This window comes from Cavia porcellus, unplaced genomic scaffold (genome assembly GCF_034190915.1).
Source record: "Cavia porcellus strain 051 isolate PalLab524CR breed Dunkin Hartley unplaced genomic scaffold, mCavPor4.1 scaffold_1, whole genome shotgun sequence".
Lineage (NCBI taxonomy): Eukaryota > Metazoa > Chordata > Mammalia > Rodentia > Caviidae > Cavia > Cavia porcellus.
This window is the reverse complement of record NW_026947484.1, coordinates 155711111-155734722: the sequence shown is the minus strand read 5'-3', so window position 1 is coordinate 155734722 and position 23612 is coordinate 155711111. Positions and strand designations below refer to the sequence as shown.

Sequence of the window (23612 nt, the reverse complement as noted above, 5' to 3'; positions counted from 1 at the left end):
CATTTGCCCAAGAAATTCACCAAAAGCGAGGGTCAGGTCAAAGTCCTGATTGGCGTTAGGTTGTCTGGTTGTTTTGGAAGTGGCACTAAAAAAAAATCCTCCTTCGGGGTACATGAGTTATATCTGCTGCCTGGTTGCACAGTGTGTAAATCAGTGATGAAAACTCTGATGATGATGAACACCAGCTCCAAACCCCTCTGTGGATCGGGCCACTGCCTAGCTGCTCGCCTCCCTGAATCATGTCGGTCTGTCACTGTGTTCCATCACATGGATTTGCCCCAGCTGTCTTGGAACTTGCTGCCATCTTGACTTTATGAGAATCTATGGCAGTCTTCAAGGAATTCCCCAAACCCACCTCCCGAAGTTCAGCTGTAACCTACAGGGATTTGACAGCATGTGGAAATGACAAAGTGGTTATCTGGCTAGCACCAAGCCACGCAGCCTGAGTTCCTGTCAGTAGCTGACTCTACTGTGCTTTGCAAATTCCCTCGGCTTGAGGGTCTCAGTTGTTAATTACTCATGTGTGAGTGTGAGTGGTGATGTATTTTCCTCGCAACTTTACTAAAGTCTAATTTCTCCCCACTTTATTGAGGCACAACTGACAAAAAAATTGTACATGCTAAAGCTACGCAATGCTTTGATGCATGTAGATATTGCAGAATAATTACCACTATTGAGCTAATTAACATATTTATCTTCTCACAAATAATTTGTACATGTGGGTTTAGACAGTATTTCAGATCCCACCTGACAAGTTTCAAGTATACAGTACAGCATAATTAATTATGGTCACCATACTATCCAGCAGCCTCAAGAATGTGTTCATCTTGTCAATGTGAGCCCATACCTTTTGCTAACCTTTATCATTTTCCTCAGCACTGGATTCCCAATCACCAGCCTTCTCCCTGTTTCTGAGTTTGAAGTTTTAGATTCCACATTGAAGAGAGATGACACAGTATTTGTCTGTCTACCTCTGGCTTATTTCTCTGCAGTTACAGTTATTAGTGCCTCTACTCAGCAAGGTCTCCTTCCAAATAGATACTGCTTTGCAGTTGCAGACAGGCAGCAACAAATCCAAGCCAGCTAAGGTGTCGGCGTCACCTTCTCATTTACAGTTATCTACCAAGGGGACCCTGCACACCAAATACTTACAGAAGCAGAGGAAAATTGTTTCGATACACGTTGTATAGACACTGAAGCAGCCATGAGCAACTAGGTAAGATCCCAAAATGACAGTCTGTAAATGGGTAAAGAAGAGACCAACAAGTTTAAAGAACAATAAAGCAGCTGTAAACGAAAGCCAAGATGAGAAAACTTTGAAGTACTATGTGTTGAAAAGACTTCAGAATACAGATGCACAATTTTGTGTGCTTTGTCCTGAGATCTACAGAAAAGGTACTAGGTTTCATGTCCATTTTCCTACTGTTTTCCCCAAAAGGCCAAGCAAAATAGCTCAATTTTAGGATCCTAGATAGCCAGGGAGTAAAGCGTAAGGGATTATAATCACATATTGCCTGGATTTGAATCACGGCTTGAGCTCTCAGCCAGTTACTTAACCTCTCTACATCTCCTTCATTAAGATGGCACCAGGGATGAGGAGAATGTGAATGACAGCACTTACGTCACGTGTTGAGAGTTTATACACTGCAGATGCAGCATTCACCCACCCAGATCTCTCCTAGCTGCTCCACCCATACCTAGTTTGGGGAACGTAGGTGACTGCTGACTCAGCTGCTTCCAGGACTAGGAATTGCCCTCCCCAGGGGAGCTGTCTCACCCAAGTTTACACACCTGTTCAGTGTTAGTGTGTGGTGACCAGCTGTCTGATGTGGTTTGCAAAGGTCTAGTCCCTTTGCCCGAACTTCCAAGAATTACATCTATGGTCTCAGCTGTAGAGCTTCTGCTGCTGCCCTGGCCTGCCCCTCTTCCTTACAAATGCATCTCAGGACAGGACCTCCTAATGAGGATTTTGTGTGCAAAACTTAGCCTCAGGAGTTTTTTCCAAGGATCCCAATCCGGAGGGCAGGATGGGAGCTGGCATACAGTAAGACCTATACTGTCAGCTAACGTTATTACTTTTCTTATTATTAAAATATGTAATATCTCCGATACATTAGAATCAGTGGTACTCAGTTGCTATGAACTGAACTGTGATGCACCCCCCAAAAAACATCTCCAGATTTTACACTGAAGCCCTAATTCCCAATGTGATGGAGTTTGAAGGTGAGTCCTCTGAGAGGTTTTCCATCAAGAAGGTCCTATCCTGATGAAAGGATCAATGCCCTTGTAAGAAAAGACGTGAAAGGTGTGGTCTCTCTATCCCTCTGAGCTCTGGGAAGAAGGCCCTCATCAGGAACTAATGAGATAGTGCAGCCATCAGAGCTCTTAGGAATAAATTCCTCCTATTGGTGGTATTGTTATAGCAGCCTCAACTGAATGGGACACCAGTTCTTACCAGCAGAGGGACCCAGTAGTAGTTTAAAGATGTTGGTCCTCCCAAAATCGCTGGCGTTTTTTCTGTGAAGAGTAAGAAGGCCAGCAAACCTACATTGAGAAAGCAGAAGATTACAAGTGCACAAGTGCATGTTACACCTTGTAAGGGTACACAGCTTTTTGTAGTAAAGCAGTTTTTACTAAGAATCTTGTCAAGTTTTCCCTCTTTATTACCACTTACCTATAAATGAAGTAACCAGAAGTTTTCCCAGGAGTAATACAAAATGTGTAACTTCATCCGTAACTGCAACTCTGAGGTGTGGAAAAAAGAAAGTGTGGTACTGTGTTTAAAAAGCATTTATGACTTGATATTGAGGGGAAGAAATAACTCATGAGACCATTTTGATGCATCTTTGCTGCAAATTTGCTCCGCAATTGTTACATGCAGGACATGAACATAGGGATTATTAAATGCAAGTCGCACCCAGGGAGGAAATTGTCACTTATTTTTAATGAAGTAAACAGGAAATGGCATCATAGGGCTGTTGGGTGCTGAGTGACAGGGCAGCTCTCCTCCATTTCGAGATGGAGACACCCTGAATCCTACAGATGTGTGTGTGTGCTCTGATTTTGCCCAATTATTCTTCATCGTTTTTGGGAGGGGGCAATGGTCAGTTTCAGGATGATGATGGGGCCATTTCTTAAGTAGAGGGATAATGCCAGTGGGGATAAAAACCAAGGTGGAAAATGAAAACTCCAATCTGAAAGCAAATTGATAATAAGAGAGAGACATAATTCTCTCCATTTAAAACACACTATTTGTACCTAAAAAGGTGACCAGTACTTCAGATAGCAGTGTGTAAAGGATAGAATGCTGAGGCTTGACAAACTTTCAGCCTGATTACTTACTTTAAAATATTTCTCATCAGAAGGTTGAAAGCATCTCTGGCTGACATGCAGAAGTTTTTGCCATGTATTGCAATCTGAGGATGACAATTGATATTATTTTAATTTCAGCATGCTCTGAGAGGATCAACAGACGATCTAACCCAATGACAGGACAATAACAATACCTGTCATCCCTACTGATACCTCCCCCAGCCTCTTTTCACCATTCGGGTTTGTGGGAGGTCTGGGAACTGTGTGTCTCCAATCTGCACAACTGTGGGTCACTAGTAACACTGTGTTTATCACAGGGTGCATCCCCAGGCTCTGGGGGATTAGGCAGCCTTCAACAGAAGCTGGCCTTATCTTTCAAATCCTAGAGACTGACTCTGCTTTTGAAATGTTTTGGCTATAGTCTATTGTTCAATGGGTTAAATATTGTGGTCTCAGCATTAAAATTTGCTCTGAAGGCAATCCAAAGCCTTCCCCTATACTTGATTTACTGATTAAAAGGCTCAATGCAGTATTCACAGGAAGAAAATTAATGTGTATTAGAATCACCATGACTATTCTAAGCACATCTCCAGACCCTGTGTCACTCTGACAATAACCAAATGTCATAAGGAGGTCATGTTGTAATTTATATCAAGATGTCCCTCAAGAGTCTCATGAATTCATAGTTGGGGTTTTGGAAGGACTGTGGATTACTGGGGTTTAGAGCTGACTGGCTACTAGGAGGGAAGAGGCAGGTCTCGGGGAGCGTGGTCTGGAAGGGTTTCCCCCCCCTCCTGCTCCTCCTAGAGTTCTTGGCTTCATGACCCCCATACTGTGAGCTCCTCTCCTCTGCCAGGCCCCTCTGCCATGCTGCCCTGTTTCGGAGCCAGCTAGAAATGGACTGAATTCTCCATAAACTGTGAGCCAGAATAAACCTCTCCTCTTTTAACTTGCAGGTGTTGTATATTTTGTCCCAGCACTGAGGAAAGTGACTAAGATATACAGCTTCTAAATTTTGAAAGAATTTTATTTCCAGATCCCCTAGTTTAAAATATTTCTGCAGAAATCTACCTAATTTGCATAAGAAATAAGTAATAAATTACATCACATTCCAACACATGATTCACAAGAAAGGATCAGACCTGCCCTCACAATTATGTACAGCCCAGAATTAGAAAGATAGTTTCTTCTTCCAGTGAAACAGACTAAATAAGCTTTTCACCCAATAAACTGTCAAAAACACATACTTCATTTGCAGGCTGGCATCCTTTTAAATTTCCAATGTAAATCATATTTGCCCTCTTGAGAAGTTACTGAGATTACTAACACCGTAGGGTGAAGAAGACACTGTTTCAACTGGGAGAACACCAATTCACGTGTTCTGCGCACGGATTCCCGAATCCTCCTCCTCTCAGCGCATCGATCCACGCTGGACTGCGCGGCCACCAAAGCACCGCAGTCTGAGCGCGCAGACATGGGTTGGGATTTGGGAAACAGCAATTTAACTAATAATAATTTTAAAACTCTACTTACCATAATATAGGCGTTTCTGTTTAAAAACTTTACCATTTTTTCCAAACACCAGAAACAGCACGTCAGACAGTATTTCAGGAATTTAGACGTGTGGCTCTGGGCATCTGTGAGAAGCAAATATTTAAACACAATGGCGTGCTTCCGCGTGCAATTTGGGGGCCTCAGCGCATTTGCTGTGTTACAAAATCATCGCCACTATGCATTTTCAGAACTTTGCATCTTCTCAAATAGAAATTCTGTCACCCTTCCACAACAATTCCTCGCCCTCCCACGGCCTCTTAGGACCTCTATTATCCTTTCTGCTGTATGAATTTGCCTCCAGGGCACTTCCTAAGCGAGGAGTATAAAATAAATCCTTTCGTGTCTCACTCATTTCACTGGGTTTAAGGCTCCTCCTTTCATTCCTTGTTAAGGTAGATATTCCGCTGTATGTTTGGAGCATGTTGTTCCATTCGACTTTTAATGAAATTTGCGTTGTTTCTGTCATTTGGCTCCTGTTACTAATGCCGCCAGGAACATCGGTGTGCAAATATCTGTGCACTTCTTGCTTTCAATTTTCCGAGTGTATCTTTAGAAGTGGTGTTTCTGGATTGATTGGAAATTCTGACTTTTTAAGGAACAATCACACTGCTTTGTACAGTGCCTCATCCATTTTATAGTTTCAACAACAGTATTAAATGGTTTCAGTTTTGCTATATCCTTACAAAACACAAACTATTTTATTTGCTGTATTTATTTATTTATTGGTACCGGGGATCAAACTCATGACCTCACACTTGCCAGGCAGGCGTTGTGCCACTGAGCTAAACCCCAGGTTTGTTACCATTTTTATAGCCACTCTAATGAGTGTGAAGTAGTATTCCATTGTGGTTTTGATTTCTCAGATGACTAGTGATACTGAGTATCTTTTCATGTCCTTATTGGCCATTTCTTTATAATATATCACCTTTGCAAAATTGTCTACTGAAATCTTTCCCCCCTTTTTTTCTTTTGCTGTTAGTTGTAGAAGTTCTTTATTAATTCTTCACTTAATATTTTCAAGTATTTTCTCCCATTATATGGGTCTCTCCATCCTTCTCTTTTTCTTCCTCACTCCTCCCCCCCCCTCCTCCTTCCTCTTGTCTCTCTCTCATCCTTTGATTTAATGCTTAAATGTTTTTAAGTTTGATCCTGTCCAATTTATTTTTCATTTCCTATACTTTTATCATTTTATAGTATTATTTGTTATATTTCCATCTTTGATCCACTTTGAGTTAACTTTAATTTAATTTAGTATAATTATGATTCCAGTTTTTCCAGCTTAAAAAGAGTGACTTTTTCATATCGAGTAGTTTTATGTGTAAGGGGTTTATTCTGAGATTCTGTTCTAGGTCTATGTGTCTGTCCTATGCCAGTATCACTCTTGATTATCGCAGCTTTGTGTTAAATTTGAAAGGTAGGAAGTGTTGATCCTCTAATTCTGATGTTTCTTTTCAGATGGTTTTGGCTATCTTTCAAGGCATATTATCAGCAGAGTTCATGTGTTTACAACTATATGTTTCATTAAAAAGACTTACAGCAATGTCACCCACATTTACATTTTACCAATATGACCTTAGCCCCAGACATGGAGCTGCCTACTGGGAATCTCTACTGTGCGTCTCAACAATAACACAGTAGAACAGAAATCTTAACCTCCTTTCTGACATTTGTTTCTCCTGGCTTCTGTATCTTCATATATAGGATCACACCAGCTTTATGCTTTCCTTCACCACTGCTCTTCCCTTCCTCTGGCAGCCAATCATTTAACAAGTCTCTTTGGGTTGCTCTTTAAAATATATCCCAGACTTGACCATTTCTTTGCTGACCACCCTTGTACCCAATTTAAGGTCATCAAACCCCCTCCCCCCATCCCAATCTATTCTCTATATAAGTCTGAAAGTCTGAGATACATTCTGAAGCCTTACTTTTAAGATGTCTGTCCAAGTATTCTAGGATCATTTTAAACAGATGAACTACTGCAATAATTAATGATCCAAATGCTAGGGATCCCGTGTGATATCTAGGCAAAGATAAAATGAGAACAAAGTTAAAATATTTTCACTATTATTTAACAGGTTTCTAGTTGGACAGTTTTCAGGTAAAGAAGATCTTCAAAAGATCTTATTCAAATTGGTAAAAGTCTCCATAAGTGGTTTTAAATCATAGACAACTGTCTTATCCTTTATCATAAATTTCATAAATTAGGATGTTTGACCTGATCAATGAAGATATAGGGTTGAATTACCTTAGTCTTTCATTCGATATCATACCCACTCCCATCTTTAGTAAATGATTGGATTAGAAAGATTTTAAAACTGTGGTTATGAAACCAGATAAGCTATTGGATATTACGAGTTTTGAATCACATTTTAGACCTTGTATGTAATTTGCCACTTGAATTAGCCAGCCCAGACTGAATTACAAGCACACTAAACATAGGTGAGGAAATGAGTGCAGAATTTAACATGAAACTTACCGTATTGCTTGTCCAAATGAAGTAAAAAGGGGAAGAGATGGGATGTCATCAGGTTTTTTCATGGCCCAGTAGTAACTAGCAAAGGCACCAGCAAGGGTACACTGACCCAATGCAAAGACAAAGTTTACAAGCCACAGAAAGACAAATATATTGTACCAATGCAAAGTAGATATGTACTGATGGTACAGACTTTTTCCGCCATAGAAAGCGAAGTTACAGAGAGCCCCTGGGCATTCTTTGGGAACATCGGTTGCATTAAAATTCTGTAGTCAGAAAAGATAGACATGAGAATATTACAGGCCATTTCAAGTTGATAACTCACTGCCTTTTCCTCCTTAGTTTTTACAGTTACTCTTCTATCTACTATCGCTTCATACCAAATCATTCTTTAATACACCCTGGAAAATATCTCACTTTCAGTCATATGCTCATCACTAGCAGCCATTAAAATTTCAAATTTATTAGTGTTTTCATCAACCATACCAGCCTCTGACAGTGTAAAAAGTCCCAGCAAAAGATAATGCTTTCTCTCTGTTCTGCCCACTAACTTCAGTGCTCTCTGCTATCACCTGACTCGGTCTCCCCTTCTGTACCTAGTTAACCTTCCTGCAGTGGATAGGAACTCTATCTCACCATGACTCCTACAATCGCACATGACATGCGGTAGATTTCTGTATCTATGTAAGCAAACAAGAAAGCTTCTTTTACTTACCGTGGGGTTACAGGTTTCATTTTCATGTACACATGGCCCCTCTGGGGCTGAAACTTTGTAGACAGGTACTCCTGATGTAGCCAAGGAACTGAATAAGCTCTATTAAGGATAATTTTACAGTAGATTGAAAATAAACAGACAAGGCAATAAAGCACTAACTCTGAAGTCCATGGAGAAATTAACCTCAAAAATCTTCTAATACTGTATTTTATGATTCAGCCATCTGTCAGGCCTAGATTAAGATAATTTTGGCCAGATGTACTGAGTAGTCCCCCAAACAGTCAGAACTTTGAAGAGGTTTCTTGGTTTGTATGAACACAAAATAAAGCAAATCTACCACATGACTGGTTTGTAGAGAAGATTAAGTCAGCAGACTGAAACTCTTTTATGATCTGGAGAAAAATTCAGTTATTTCTTCTGGATATTTCTCAGTCTTCTCAGGGATAGAAAACATCAGACACCAAATCCAGGTTTGTGAATTGTAACGTGAAAATAAGGTTTAAAAAGGTCAATTACCAAAGGATACACTGCTGTCACAACCCAGTAAGAAAAGCAGATCAAGAGCAAAATGAAAGTGAAAGCTGGATAAACTAACGTACTTGGGATGTATCCAATGGCTCTGAAATAAAACAAAACATGTCCATTGGTCTCTGGTGCAGACAGAGTGATGAGAATTGACTTTTACATGATGCAACTTAACTCCTTATTTTAAACGAAGCATTAAAAAGTCCTTCTTATCTGCCTATTTGTAACTTTCACTCACTAATTTGTGGGGAAGCAGTAATCATTTTGCCACCATCTCCTCACCTCTTTAAGTGACTCCTTATCTTTTTCTCCTAGGTAATCATTCCTTTCATATTTCCTCAAAAGATTTATAATGGTCACCAGCTCAGTTGCTGAGTTTCTAATTTCTTATTTTAAATGACTATTTCAGCATATGACAGTGAATTAAGCACAACAATATTTGATATAACTATTGGAAATTACTAGGAAACTCTTCTATCATTCCAGATATTCGGACATGACAGATTTCTTTTGCATTTGATACCTTGTTTGTCTCATTAATCCTCCGTTTACTGATGTTAAGTGTCTTTTGAGTATTTTTTAGTTTATTTTATGTTCTTATATCTATTTATTCCAGCCTTTATCTTGGTCTTTAACCACTTGTATCTCCTGAAAAAACTATTGGCCCCTCCCATTTGTATTGGCTGTGTATCACACATACACACGTGCACACACACATACGTATTCACATGTACACACCCAATTGGGGTCAGGACAAGTGGAGCAAGTTACAGTGAACTGCACAAAAACACACTAGTCAGGAAGTAAACCCAGACAATCAGTAGTTTTCAGTGGATAATGATAGGGTAACAGTTATTGTGGGAAAAGAGAGAGTTTAACAAACTGCTTGTTAACTGTTTCAACCACTGGCTTCAGGTGGTACTATTATTACACTAATAATATAGCAATTTTGTTAAAATAGCCCTTCAGGATGATTAAAAATAATTTGATGCTTTGCCCTTAACTACTTAGTTTCCATCATTCTGTGTAGAAAGTGTGGGTTTGGCTTTACAGGAATGTGTTCTTTGTTTCTTCCACGAATGATACCTTTTGGTATCATGTGACCTTTTGTAATAATTTGGAAATTATAGGTGTTCTTGCCTCTCAATATGAATCTTAGGAAAGACTTACTGTTTATTTCATAACATTTTAAAATAAAAAAAATGGTTGTAGGTACTAAATGTTTCTGAATTGTGAGCTTTATATACAAAATGTATAGCCTAGTACTCCAAGAATGAACCATGCTATTAGAAAATTTTCCTCTTGTAGAAATGATAATAGCATATAACTGACTTCATAGAATTATGATAATTTAAAGCTTTACAAAATAGTTCTGTCATTAATATTCACATGCAACCCACTCTGGAAATCATATAACCTATAACATAGCTAACTTTTATAGAGAATTTTGTTTACTTTTGTATCTACAACTTAGTGTTCTAAAATGCGATTACACAGACCTGACAGTTTTTACCATATGACAACTGAGGCCTGAGAATATTAAAGGACTTGGTAGTGATGACCTTTCTAATCAGTAAGAGTGAGAACTTGACCAAGTGTTCTTGGATGGAAAACATTCTCCAGAGAGTCTCCTGAAGGGGGAAATGGGGCAGGGCATCCATGCAATACAGGGGCTGAACTACCTGACAGGGACACAGAGTTCCTACAGTAAGGGCCTTACTTGCTTCCTTCCTTCAGTAGAACTATGGCCAAACGAATTCGTCTCCTGAGGAAGATCAGCAAGAGGATGATAATCATTTCAAGGATGACGAGTATTATCACTTTGAAGAGGAAAAAAGAATTAGTTTGTGATACAAAGCAATTCAAAAAACATACCAAAATCTCTCTGAAAAGGTTAGGATTAAGCTTTGTGATTATTTCCATCAGTTCTGATTCCTCATAATTTAAGCAGTGCTACTCTCTACCATGCTGGTTCTAGACTTTTGACACCTCTAAGAAATACTAAAAACTCCAGACTCAAACCATTAGTGAGAGCTTGAACAACTGACTTGAGCAGGCTTCATTTCATCCATGAAAGTGTTTCACAGCACCCGTATAAACTGGGCACAGACGTGGGGAAGGGAGGGCCACTCGAGGTGATGCCAATTCAGATGTACTCACTGTTAGCTTCACTGAGAAAGAAACCACTACAGAACACACCTGGAGGTTCTCTTTTGCTCTCAATGCCCATGGCCTGTCTTTGCTAACTGACAGGGCAGGCTCTTGGCTGCTATGCTTTTATTCAGGGACCACTAACTGATGCAAACAGGGTGTCAACCCAACCCAACATGGCCAGTACCAAAACTACGGGACTCTAGTTCAGTTTTGAGGTCTTGTAGGTTTGAAGGCTTAATAAACATTGAACTGTGTCAAAATTATCTTTATGCGAAGACAGCAAATCTGCAAAGAAAGAAATGTATGTGGGTAGAGAATTAAAAAGAAATCTTAGGTTCTTGCGAGCTTATCTTCTGCACCTTCCTTTTTATTTTCTTAAGAGCTTGATGAGTCATTTATGTATTTTTTAAAATAAAAACTCCCATTCTCTATCCCTGTCCTGTTCCAGTTATTTCTCCTCAACTGCTGGCTGAATTAGTTCTACTTAACTTGATGACATACAGACTTTTCTTACATCTCCTCAATTCTGACACACTAATTTAATAACAAATGTTTTAGAAAAAAAAGCAGAGAAACCTCTCACTCGATAACTATTAAGCAATTTTGTGATGCATTCTGATTTCAGAAATGTTAACAAGGAAAAACGTAGGGATCTTAAAAAGGAATAAATGGTATTGCTCAAAATAGATCCTAAAAGTCTTAAAAACAGTTCATGTAAACTAAGTGCTGTGAAGGAATGCCTTCTACAATCACTTTGCTGTGCAGTTGTTGGGTGCATGCTCTAATACTTTCAGTGGTACAGAGCTCATAATTTCCATAGTTATGCCTGTAAGAGTCTCGGATTATATCACGTGTCACATAATATCTCCAATGAGTGCAAACTGGTTAATCCAGAGGGCTGAGAGAAATTTAGTATCATCTGGATTCTAATATCTTTTAGTTAATCTGTGACTATGCTTCCTTTGTTATTAGTACATGTTTGTAATACAGCAGATTATAATCATCTAGGGGAGTGGGTACATGTACTTGTTTATTTAATCTCCTTTTCTCCCCTCCTCCTTCAATTCACACTTCTCCATCTTCATTCTTGTTGATGTTATTAATCTTGGTTCTTGCTGTGGCATATACTGTTCACATTCATTGAGGTTATTAGTTTCCTGTACATGGGATACCTTTATTCTATTTATTCTTCCTTCTTCCCCACAACTTAGTTCTCTAAAACAATGTAGAGCCTTATATTGTGGTAACCAATGAATGTCCGATAAACCTGAGGTTCCTTTGAGAAAGTTTTGTCTTGCTAGTCTTGAAATTTTAAGGGGAAAAGGATCCACTGTATTTCCTTAATAGTACCTCTCTTGAAATTTCCAGTGGCAGAGTTTGATCCTATTCAAGACACTTTTGTGGAAGGGTCTTCTGACCATACAACTAGTAACTTGAGATCCATTCAAGAAGAGAAGGAGAAGTTTCAATACACAACTGGTGAAAATTGTCTGCTTTAGAAAGGTCAGATAAGGGAGCAGATCGCTGAAGAGATAAGGAACCACCCAGGCTAAGGTAAAGCCGCAAGAGTACAATTCCCAAGCTGCCGAATTTTGTAGTTAAAAAAAGAAAACTTACAAAGAGGCAATTGTTCCGTTGCACATTTAAAAAAAAAAATGCAAAGGGAGGAAAATAGTCTTCAGGGAGCTAAAAATGGAAAGTCAAAGAATAAGATTTGACATTGTGTTCAAGCCTTAGCCAAGGAAAAGAGAAAAACTGAATTTGGCAGGCAAAAGAATCCGGTGGGGCTCCTGCGCTGCAGAGCTGGTTTATGGAGGTGGCCCCCAGCCTGAAGAAAACGTCTCGGCGGGCTGTCTTCAGCTCACAGGAAGAGTGCCTTAAGGTATGAACAAATAAAACGGCATCACATCATGACGATGTAAGTTGGGGCCATCCTCAAAAGCCTGAGAGTTTTTGAATGAAGAGGCAAAATCACAATTCCCACCTTGTGAGGGTGGGACCTAACCCCAAACCATTCTGCACCTCCAGATATCAGCCCCTTCTAGGGATCTTTTTGGGCTTCTTACCATGATTCCTCCAATATGGAGATGAATTTTTTAAAGCAATATAATAAGATATTAAAATCTCGGTCAAGAACACAAGTCTTTGTGAAGTACAAAGGAATATTATAATAAAGCCATTCTAGGAATATAAAATTAAAATCATCTTGCTTTAAAAAAAAGTGCTAGTATTACCCTTAACTATTTCAATAATCTGAATAAACATTTCAAAATGTGAGTTTATTTTTAGTTATTGATTACAATTCCGGTAATAGTTCACATGCTTTGTTATGAAATTTTTTCCTATTTTACTTTTGTTTTAAAACAAGTTTAAAAAATCAAGCATATATATTTTCTAAACACCTTTCTTTTTTATACTCAATGGTCAATTTTTTTATTTCATGGAAAAAGGTAAAACAAAATTTCATAACAAAATAATAGGTGTGTAACACTAGTTAATATATTAAATGTTATTGCTAAAAAGTAATTGCTCAGGGTATAAGATATGGGCATAAAATTTCTTCAATTGATATTTGCACATATCTTCCTTTTGAATGAACTGAGAGATCCTAATAGGATAACTGACTTGAACTTTGTCTCTTTTCCTCACTGTCCGAAAGGACGTCCCCATTCTATCCCCTCTCCCCCACTTTGGAATAATTTCTTCCCATTACACAGTACCTATTGTACATTTTAGAACTTATTTACCCTTTCAGTTTCTCATGCCAGGGGGACAATAAGATGTTTACACACCTGAGTTTGATTTATTTCACTTGGCAGTATGGTCATAAATTGCATCTATTTACTTTTAAAAGTCTCAAGTTTATTCTCCTTTATACTGAGTAGTACTTCATTTTTTAAAAAATGTCACATCTTTTTTTATCCATTTCTCAGTTGGTGGGCATTTGAGTTGTTTCCAAGATTTAATTGTTACGAGTTGTACTGCTATAAACATGGGTGTATGCATGTTTCTGTGGTATGACATTTTCAGTTCTGAATGGGGTCCTCTAATCCGGGTTTTTAAAGGAATCTCCATGCTGATTTCCACAGTGGTTGCACCAGTCTACGCTCCCACCAGCAGTGGAAAAGGGTTTCTTTTCCCCCACAACCCCACCGGCATTTGTTATTGGTTCATTTCTTCATGGTTACCACTCTTGTCTGGATGAGATTGAATCTCAGTGTTGTTTTAATTTGCATCTCTTGAATGACCAGTGACATTGAACATTTTTTTCATATATGTATTTGCCATTCATATTTCTTCATCTGAAATGTGCATATTCATCTCAGATGCCCATTTTAGGATTGCATCTTTGAATTTGGAGGGTCTCATTTTTCAATTCTTTATATATCAGATATAAGCCCTTTATCTGACACACAATTGGCTATAACTTTTTCTCACTTTGTGGGTTGTCTTTCCACTCTGTTAGTGATTTCTTTTATTATGCAAAAGCTTTTTATTAAGATGAGATTCCAGTTTGTTCATGAACTCTCTACCTACACCTGTACTTTCAAGATTTCTATCTATTTTCTCTTCCAGTAGACTTAGTGTTTCTGTTTTAATATTTAGATCTTTGATCCATTTTGACTTCAGTTTAGTGCAGGGTGATAGACATCAGTCTAGTTTTACTCTTTGACATGTAGAGAGCCAGTTTTTCCAGTACCATTTGTGAAGGGCTGTCTTTCTTCCACTTTGTCAAAAATAAAGTGGCTGAGTAGTTGTGTCTGCATCTTATAATCTGTTCCATTGGTCCTTTAGTCTGTTTTTCATTGCCAGTACCATGATGATGTTAGCATAGCAGCTTTGTAGTATAATTTCAAATTAAGAATTGTGAGGCCTCCTGCCTTACCTTTGTTGCGCAAGATTGCAGAGACTAGATTTGGTATGCTAGTCTCTTACGTTTAGATGAATTTTAGGAATGTTTTCTCTAGTTCTATGAGGTATGCTAATGATATTGGGATCGGATTGCATTAAATCTGTATAATCATTTTGGAAATATGGCCATTTTCACTATGTTGATTCTCCCTATCCATGAGAAAGGGTTGTTTTTCCATTTTCTGATATTCTCTTCAATCTCCTTTTTTCAGAGTACTGTGATTTTCAATATCCCCTGTTAGATTCATTCCTGAATATTTCATTTTTTTTCATGCTATTGTGAAGTGTGTGGTTTCTCTAATTTCTCTGTCAGTTTGTTATTTCTGTAGAGGAATGTTATTGATTTTTGAGTGTTGATTTTGTATCCAGTTTTGTATCCACACTGCTGAATTTGGTTATTAAATGTAGAAATCTTTTGGTGGAGTTTCTGGGGTCGTCTATGTAGAGTATCATGCCATCTGGAAATAACGACAACAATTTCTTCGTTTTTTATTCTTATTCTTTTTATTTCTCTCCCTTGTCTAATTGCTCTGGCTAGTTTTTCCTAAACATCTTTTTTAGATATCAGATTAATGTCTACAAATGTCCATCATCAAACCACTTTAAGTTAAAGGCAAAAGGCTTGAGATGTTTTTAAAAAAGATGTTTTTAAAGATGTTTCCTTAGATTACACAGTAAATTCTCCTCAGTGGATTTTTCATTTACTATAGTTTACAGACATTTACTTGTAGTTACATTAGTGATGAATGTATTTAGTGGGTTATATCCACCCAAAGTTTCCCTTAGATAAAAAGTTTCCCATTATTACAATTTTAACAAAATTCATTTTAAAAGTCTACTTACTTAATACGAACCATGTCTGTTTCAACTGAAAGTACATGGTCATATTAGTCTGAATCCCAATGTTATAAAGAGTTATCAAAGATTCTGGTTTTTTCTGAAGTTTATTGTATTGCTGGTAACAGTAAAATATTCCTTGAAAAGAAAGAAAACTAGATTAATATAAAACATTTTTCTGAGATAGAAGCTACTTTCTTATTAAACATACATATAAGAAACAGATCGGTATGGTCATTTCCTCGAGGGAAGATTCCTATTAACATAGTCATTATCCTATTTGCATTAACAGCCTAAATGTGCTACTGCGTTTAATATAAGCTGTTGGTATTTAATCTATATGACTGGCAATATCTTATTGTCAGTGTGCCCTTGACTAGCAACAACCTTAATTACCATGAGTGGGGACTGGTTAAATCAATTATGGTGTAATTTGTTCAGTAGAAAAAAGTGTTAAAATCTCCCCTATGGGAGAGTCTTACTCAGAACCAATTTATTATTTACTGGCTTGCTGATTTATCCCTGTAATTCTGTGAATGTAAAGGCAATTTTAACAGGTGCATATCCTTTTATGATTGGTATGGTTTTACTGAACTGAATCTTTTCTATTGCTAATACTTTTTGCTTTAAAATCTATTGTGTCTGGTTATTAGGGCTTCTACAACCTTGTTTAATAAATGTTAGTTTTTTAAATCATCCTTTCACTTTTAAATGTTATCCTTTCTTTTGGGTTGTATAACCATTGTGCATAGCATACAGCTCCAATTTGCATGTGCATATCTTAATCTGACCTGACCATTTCTGTATTCTAATTGGTAAATGTAATACATTTACATTTAATGTACTGTATGTTTGTATTTATCTCTCTTCTTTTGCCTTCCTTATTCCACTGTCTACATGAATTTGCTTCTGGTTCTTGACTTTTACAGACTCATCATATTTTGGTTATTTACATTCCATTTTTTTTCTCTTTTGCTTGGCGCTGTCTAGTCTTTTATAATTACTTTTGAAAATCTGCTGTACGCTAATAATGAAGTTTAAAGTTGAATATTTTAAGAAAGAAATATAAGAATTTTTTCTCAACAGTCATCTCATTATGGTTATTGTTCAATATGTTAGTCACATAAATTTTAATCCAAAAATTGGATACTCGTTATCATCATCTCATTTCGGTAATGTTGGTTTCACATTACTGACACGTTTACTGGCTCCTTTTCCTCGCCCATTATCCTGTCTCATAACATCTGTGCTTTTATGGACCAGTTTCCCTTTCTCTCAGTCTCTTCACAACTCCATCCCACCCAGGAGGAAATAAATGTGTTCCCAACCATCTTCCTTTCCATCACTGTGTTCTGAGTGGCCTGCGTTTGTGTGCGGGTTACTCCATCACCACCTTGCAGGGGTCTCATCACCACCAACAATGCATCACTACAGTCGTTGTCAACATGGGAACCACAGCATCATCGCAGCACACCTCCCCTCTGCTTCAACCCTCCCCCCCACCCAGTGCTCCCCATCACACTCGGAGCAACACCAAAGGCCTGGCAGTCAGCAGAGCGTGCTCCTCTTCTCCCCATACCTGCTTCTCTTGCACACTTGACCCCCAGACTCTAGCTGTTTTCCCAATGGGCCTCTGCTCCATCTGCACACACTGTCCAGAATATACTGTCTCCTCACTGCTTAACTGCAACCCCCTCCCCCTCAATGTCTCCTTACAATTCCTCCAAAAAAGACCGACCCTGGGGCTGAGGAGCTAGCTCAGCTGAGAGTCTTGTCAAGCATGCACCAGGCCCTGGGTTTGATCCCTAGCATTGCAAGGAAAAAAAGAGTGGAGAAAAAAAAAAAAAGAGAGGTGAGGAGGGAAGAGGAGGGGAGTGAAGGGGAGACTGAGCCTCATAGTACTGCAACTTTACATTTTGACTTCTCATCCTAACACGGCACTGTCTTCCCTTCCCTGCTCTGCTTTGTCTGTTTTCCGCAGCAACTGTAACTTGTTCCCTCTCATACATAGCTTACATAACCTATGAGGATCAGGGTAAGAGCCTTTGTGTGCTCACTGTGGTATGCTGAGTCTAGTGTTATGCCTGTGCATAATTACTCAAATGATGGATTTCTCTTCACTCTCCTTGGCATAATTAGAGCTTTCTGTGTCTAAGGATCCGTATTTTCATTAGTTTCAGAAAATATTCAGCCAACAATTTCAAAATATGTTGGTATATGTTAGATTATTCTTGATCTACTGCTCTAAACACACAATCGAGTATTTGTTCCCTTGTCCCATTCTGCTTGGTTCTAAGTAATTATTTAAGATTCATTTCCCAGTTCAGTTTTCAATTTATCAATTTAATGTTTAACCTAACAGTTCTTTAATTTTACAAAGTTCTATTTGGTTCATCATCACGTATACAAAATGTGATCAAAACATACAGTTAATATATAAATTAAAAATTATTATAATAAAAGACATTGCCATTAACCCCTCTCCTTTGAACATATTTACCACTTCTGCCACTTGCTAAAGTACTTTGTGTTCTGTATGAGGTGTAAAAAAAAATGTAGTGCCTGCTGCTGCTGAGCCCTGCATCGTGCAAAGGCAAAGGCAGGCCTGTGAAAACATTTCAGTGCGCCCTCATCTACCTCGTTTCTAGATCTGGACCTAAACAAAATGATGATGAAAGGTAAACATTTCGAATCAATTCAGGATGATAAGGCAGATATAAAAATAGAACAAAAAGATGGAAGAAGACTTCCCAGAACTGTATTGGAAAATGACAAGAAAGATGGGATAAATGTCTAAAGTGTGTGTGTGTGTGTGTGTGTGTGTGTGTGGTTGGGTGGTTGGATGGGTTATTTTGAAGGGCATTAATGGCAAGGCATCTTAAAATAATTTTTTAAGAATGTGAACATTCACTATATTTTTCAGTCACATGGCATACATGGGAATTTTTATCAACTTTTATGATTCCATCTTTAAGCCTTTAAACATTTTACACACAGCTATTTCACGTTCTAGACCTATTCATGTTTATAGCTTCTGCTGCTATCCACACAGCACTGTCTTTGGATGTTTGCTAATTTCCTATTTATTGTGTGGATCTTAATCTGGGGAAGCCTGGTGACCTGCCTTAACTACTCTCATCAGAGGAGCTTTGAGCTTGCTCCTGTAGCACCTGTGGGTGCTAATAAACTGGGTCTGCTTCAAACGCCCCGCAGGATCCCTGTCTTGCTACAGTTGCTCCCGGGACCCTTGCCCCACTGCAGGCTCAGGCTTCAGCGCCGGACCCCCGAGCTTCTAGCTGTGCCCAGCATTGCCCATGTGATTCCTGCCCGCTACCCCCACGCCGCATTGGATTTAGCCTCCAAGTTAAAGGAGAATCAGAAAAATAAGAAAGCAACAAATCCCCAAGTATGCAGTGGGAATGAAACACAGTAATAAAACAATTTGCGGGGGAATTCCTTTATTTCCTCCAAACTCAGTATTACAGCTTGGATGATCATGAATGCTCCTCTGAAAGTTAAAGGCAAGGTCCCCAGGGGGGCGCTATTGGAAAGTGGTGAAATCATTCAGAAGAAAGGGATCATGGGAGGTTTTCAGTGGAAGAGGGTGCCCTGGAGGTGGTTGTGGTATCTTGGGTTGCTGCTTCTTTCTCTCTCACTCTATGACTTGTGATGGGGACAGTTTAGTGCCCCACTCATTCCTGCCGTGATGTTTGCCTCATCAGGCAACCAAAGCAGTATCTGCCAGCCCCTCATAATGGACAGGAAACTTAACCATGGGCAAAACTAAACCTTTTCTATTAATAAGTTGATTGACCACCCAGATACTTTGTTATAGTAGTGGGAAGTTAACTCATTCATCAAAACAATTTATTACATTAAAAAACCCAAGTTTTACTCCATTATTTCCTAGCATGAGGGCCCTAAGCAGGGCTTTCGAATTTCCTTTTATCTCTTGCCCTAGATATTTTTAAAGATAAAATTTATAGGTTTCAAGCCCTTTCTCTCCTCAATGATATTGTTGCATACCAAGCAGCAACAGGAACAATAAACACTATTAATAAATACAACTCCTATTACCTAGCTGAATAAACTATGAGTTAAATTACATACTAGGAGAGGATCTCACAATGAGTATATGATACGCTTGGGGTTGCTCCTTTTTAAAACTTTTAGACGCCTTCTGACTTGTTCTGTTCACTGAGAATTACACCGTCAGTGTGTACTAACACTTGCCCAACAACAGCCTGCCCTTTTTTCTGCATAGTGTGACATAGCCACATTCTCTAACCTCCTAGTAAATGGATTGCCCTAGGAAATCACTGGCTCTTTGTTATACACAGAAAATCAGTTGTCCAAGATACATGCAGAGATTGGCTGCATTCAATCTTATTTACTTATATTTCCCAACCTGACTGGACATTTTGCCACCATAAAAGCATCAAGCTTAATTCCTACACGATTGGGTAGTGCTGGGTTGGCACTAGCTATGGAATCAACAGGGAGCTAAAATTGATTGTTTTATGTGCACTTTCTATAAATTGATCATCTTTCTCACTTTTCCCATTATCTAAACTGCACACAGCCAAGCTTAGATTTCTTCTGCTTCTTAAAATAAATCAGTGAAGTCAATAGCAGACTATGCCCTTTCCTTCTAGATGACAATTAAAGAGTGAATGAATCACATACCTTGACTGTCCAGGGGTAAAGGGTAGGGGTTACTTAGCGTTCCAAGTAGGAACACAAAAACTTTTAAAGGAAAGCTTTCTGTGGAGTTTCTGGTTGGTTTAGGGACAGCAGTTCTCTACCAGACTGACCCACTTTTGCTCTGTCACCTGGCTGTGCTTATGAGGAAACCCAGGTGGGATTCAGAAGTAGCTGCCCAGCAGGGGCAGAAAAGGAAGGCAGAACCTGAACTGCTTCCTGGAATTTCCTCAAGGACAATGAGGAAGACAACAGTAACCTAACCTTTTTTTTCAACTGATTCTTTTTTACTGTGTTCCAAGCACTCTTAGATGTACAAGTGTTTCATTTTCTCCTTTATTCCTTCCAATCTTCTGAGATGGAGACACTGTTATTGTGCTGATGTCATGTCTTATAATCATTAGGAAACTTTTCTGTAGCCACCCAGTTCTTCACGGCGGAACTGCATTAGAGCCCAGGCTAACTGTGGAGCCTGGAGCTCCCATTGCATTCAGATGCTAAGATACACAAAGCTCTCCTCTGAGCGACAGGAAAATGAGATTGTTATTTTTGGTGTCTAATATCATAAAATCATGTTGTCAATTCAAAGTGTGTTATGGGGAAATCATTCTTTTGAGTAGAATCCTCACAAACATTTCTGCATTCTTTTTGTGTTTTTTGAAGACTGAAAGAAAACTGCCATAAATAGCATATCTTCCTATGGGAGACGCTTTAATTCCTTCATTTAAGAGTTCACGTTGTAGCTGATCCCTACAGCTTAGCAGGCTGCAGTTAGGGTTGCATTTCAACCTTGAAATAAAACTCTTCTGCCAATAATTGTAATTCAGAATACTTGCCTCTAGAGGGTGGTGCCTCATTATGAAGTATCAATTATTAAAATACGTGACAGTACCAGCATTAAAAGTACTAAGCTGATGGGGAAAAACAGATCCTGTTAATATAAACACGCAGAAATGGTCTCTGATCAGATATAAAAGTTTAAAAAGGAGTTGTCTGTTTTTTACTCATCTAAAAGAAATTTGTTTACTACTTTGTAATAACCATGGGGAGTGAGACCAAAGCTTAGGAAGGAAAAGAATAATATCCTGACAGCACCATCTCCTTAAGTAACACAGCAAAAAGTTACAGGAACAATGCATGACAAATGAAATAATTTTGTAAATGTAATGATTTAGGGGAGAAAATAATTAAATCCAAAGCAAGTAAATGTTTTCCGGGAATTGGTACCAGGTGGAAAAACAAAGGGTTATTCTGATATTTGGAAATTTTTGGCGGGTGATACCTACCATATGCTATAATGTGAAGCACACCCAACACGAAGAACCAGAAGAGGAATCCAACTATGAACCTCAGCAGCACCAAAAATATCCAGCTAAGGATCATGGCAATCGTCAGGCCACTAAAGGAAAAATCCACAACACACACAGGGGTCAGGTGAGCTAAACATGCCATAGCGTGAACAGCAAAACAAGCCTGTTTTCTCTTCAAAATGATGCTTAGAGTATTTTACTTTCCTTGGCTAAAGGATCTATAATATTAAGAAATATACACAATAACTTTTATGAAGACCTTCATACAAAAGAGTAGAGGTTTTAGCAGATGACATTTTTGTGTGCCGAGCAGTGCACTATCCATCACTGTCCAAGGGAAATACGGTTCCTCCAACTACCATGCTGACCTCTCTACCATAGTCGTCATGTCCAATTTTTCTCCCTCACACCTACACACTAGCTGATAAATTATGAAATATACACGGGATGAACTTGTGCTGTTCTATCTGGTGACTAGCTGCACGGTAGCCTAGAAGGGAATAGATTTGAAGCAAAAAGAAACTGGTACGTGGATTCTAAAATCATGATTTCCTAGTTATTATCTCTACAGACCAGCATCTACCTCAGATTTCCAGTAATCTGTGAGTCATATTATGAAGCAACTGTAAGGCTTCTGTGTCCCCTGGTCCTGTGGCTTTATTATACAATCAATAGTCTGCAATCAACAGTCTGACTATTACTTGTCTGGTTTTTGTTGTTGCTGCTTTTTTTTTTTTTCTTTCTTTTTTTTTTGGTAGCAGGGATTGAACTCACGACTTTGAGCTTGCCAGGCAGGCCCTTACACTACTGAGTTAAATCCCTGGCCCTATTTGTTTGTTTTAATTTCTGCCTAGAGTTAACAGGCCTCCGAGAGAAGCTTCTTTCCCCCATATACCCAGGTTAAGACCAAAATCGAGTAGTCTCCTGATACACTTTGCTCTAAGAGAGCTCCCAGGATTAAACTTGGCTGATTATTTTATTTAAAACTGGCATCAGTGCTGCCATCTGCAAGTTTTCATTCACAGCCAGTGAGGGAGTGTGGCACGTTTACTGAGTTTATAGCCTCAAGCGTTATCTTTTTAAAATCCTTAATCATTGTTGTCACTGGATCAATGGCTGCACGGTATCAAAGCTCCTTCTTGGGTCAGAGACTTGCAGTCTATGTTTTCAACTTCAAAAGCCATTCCTTCTTTAAATCAAAGCTACTTTAATGCTTAAATAGTCAATAAGATCGAAGAGTTATGTTATGGTGTAGTACATGGAGAATATTTTAAAAGGTTGGTTTGGGAGAAGAAAGTTGTTTACTTTGTTTTAATTTATTTCATAAAAATGATAAGTGCATAAACTAAGCCCCAGGATACTTGTACTTTAGATGTAGATGAGAAAGGAAGAAGCAAAAATAAAGGGAGGTATTGCTATTCCAGAGATATCAGTGGTGCCCGTAAAATTTCAGTGTTGGTAAGGTGGTTAGGAGTCTCATGATGTGCATTTGTTGAGGGAAAAACAGAGAAGCCAAATGAGCAACATGGAATCATAGAAATTAGCAAGAGAACTGTTAGCGACATTTGCGACTGACACTGGGAAAATAAGCTTAACTACTGTTAAGTACAAACTTCCATTTTTGCCCCGGAGAAATGCTCTGTGACACGCTGAAAATAACTGTGGGAGTTGTTTAAGAAAAAGCATCAAAACAAGTAGAATCTCATAGAATGATGTAACAGTTCTGTATTACTCACTAATATCTCAGACACGATTTCTACTTTATTAAGCCCCATACAGTTAAATATATTGCTTCTATCTTCTAATATTTATGACTTCTTTCAATCCCATATTTTCTGCACATCTACTGTAACTCAAAAATTTTACTAGGAACTAGGAAGATAGAAATGAGTCAATCATGGCTATCAAAATAAAAAGCTGGCTGTTTATCAGAGGGAAACTATAAATAAAACCCAGATGGTAGGTGCTTTGTAGAAGACAAATAGGTATGTATATGTGGAGGCTTTGCAAATGTCACTTAACAGCTTTTAATGATTAAGGGGAAGCATCCAGGATTCACAGAAATACTTTCCACACAAGAGAAAAAGGTGTGCAGAAAGATGAGGTTAAATGGTCAGAT

General features: G+C 38.5%; 1 protein-coding gene across 3 annotated transcripts in view; it reads right to left on the bottom strand.

Annotated features, from left to right (window-relative positions):
• Positions 1-23612, bottom strand: part of Slc44a5 (solute carrier family 44 member 5) — a 373608-nt gene that overhangs the window by 6451 nt on the left and 343545 nt on the right. For all 3 annotated transcript variants that reach the window (XM_063258189.1, XM_063258195.1, XM_063258202.1), the window contains 12 exons: positions 21470-21582; positions 15489-15620; positions 10300-10399; positions 8581-8673; positions 8055-8142; positions 7343-7605; positions 6792-6886; positions 4846-4949; positions 3343-3416; positions 2675-2745; positions 2456-2544; positions 1153-1237 (listed from right to left, as the gene is read on the bottom strand). In XM_063258189.1, coding sequence (XP_063114259.1) covers positions 1153-1237; positions 2456-2544; positions 2675-2745; positions 3343-3416; positions 4846-4949; positions 6792-6886; positions 7343-7605; positions 8055-8142; positions 8581-8673; positions 10300-10399; positions 15489-15620; positions 21470-21582 — 1307 coding nt within the window. The remainder of the gene's footprint in view (positions 1-1152; positions 1238-2455; positions 2545-2674; positions 2746-3342; positions 3417-4845; positions 4950-6791; positions 6887-7342; positions 7606-8054; positions 8143-8580; positions 8674-10299; positions 10400-15488; positions 15621-21469; positions 21583-23612) is intronic.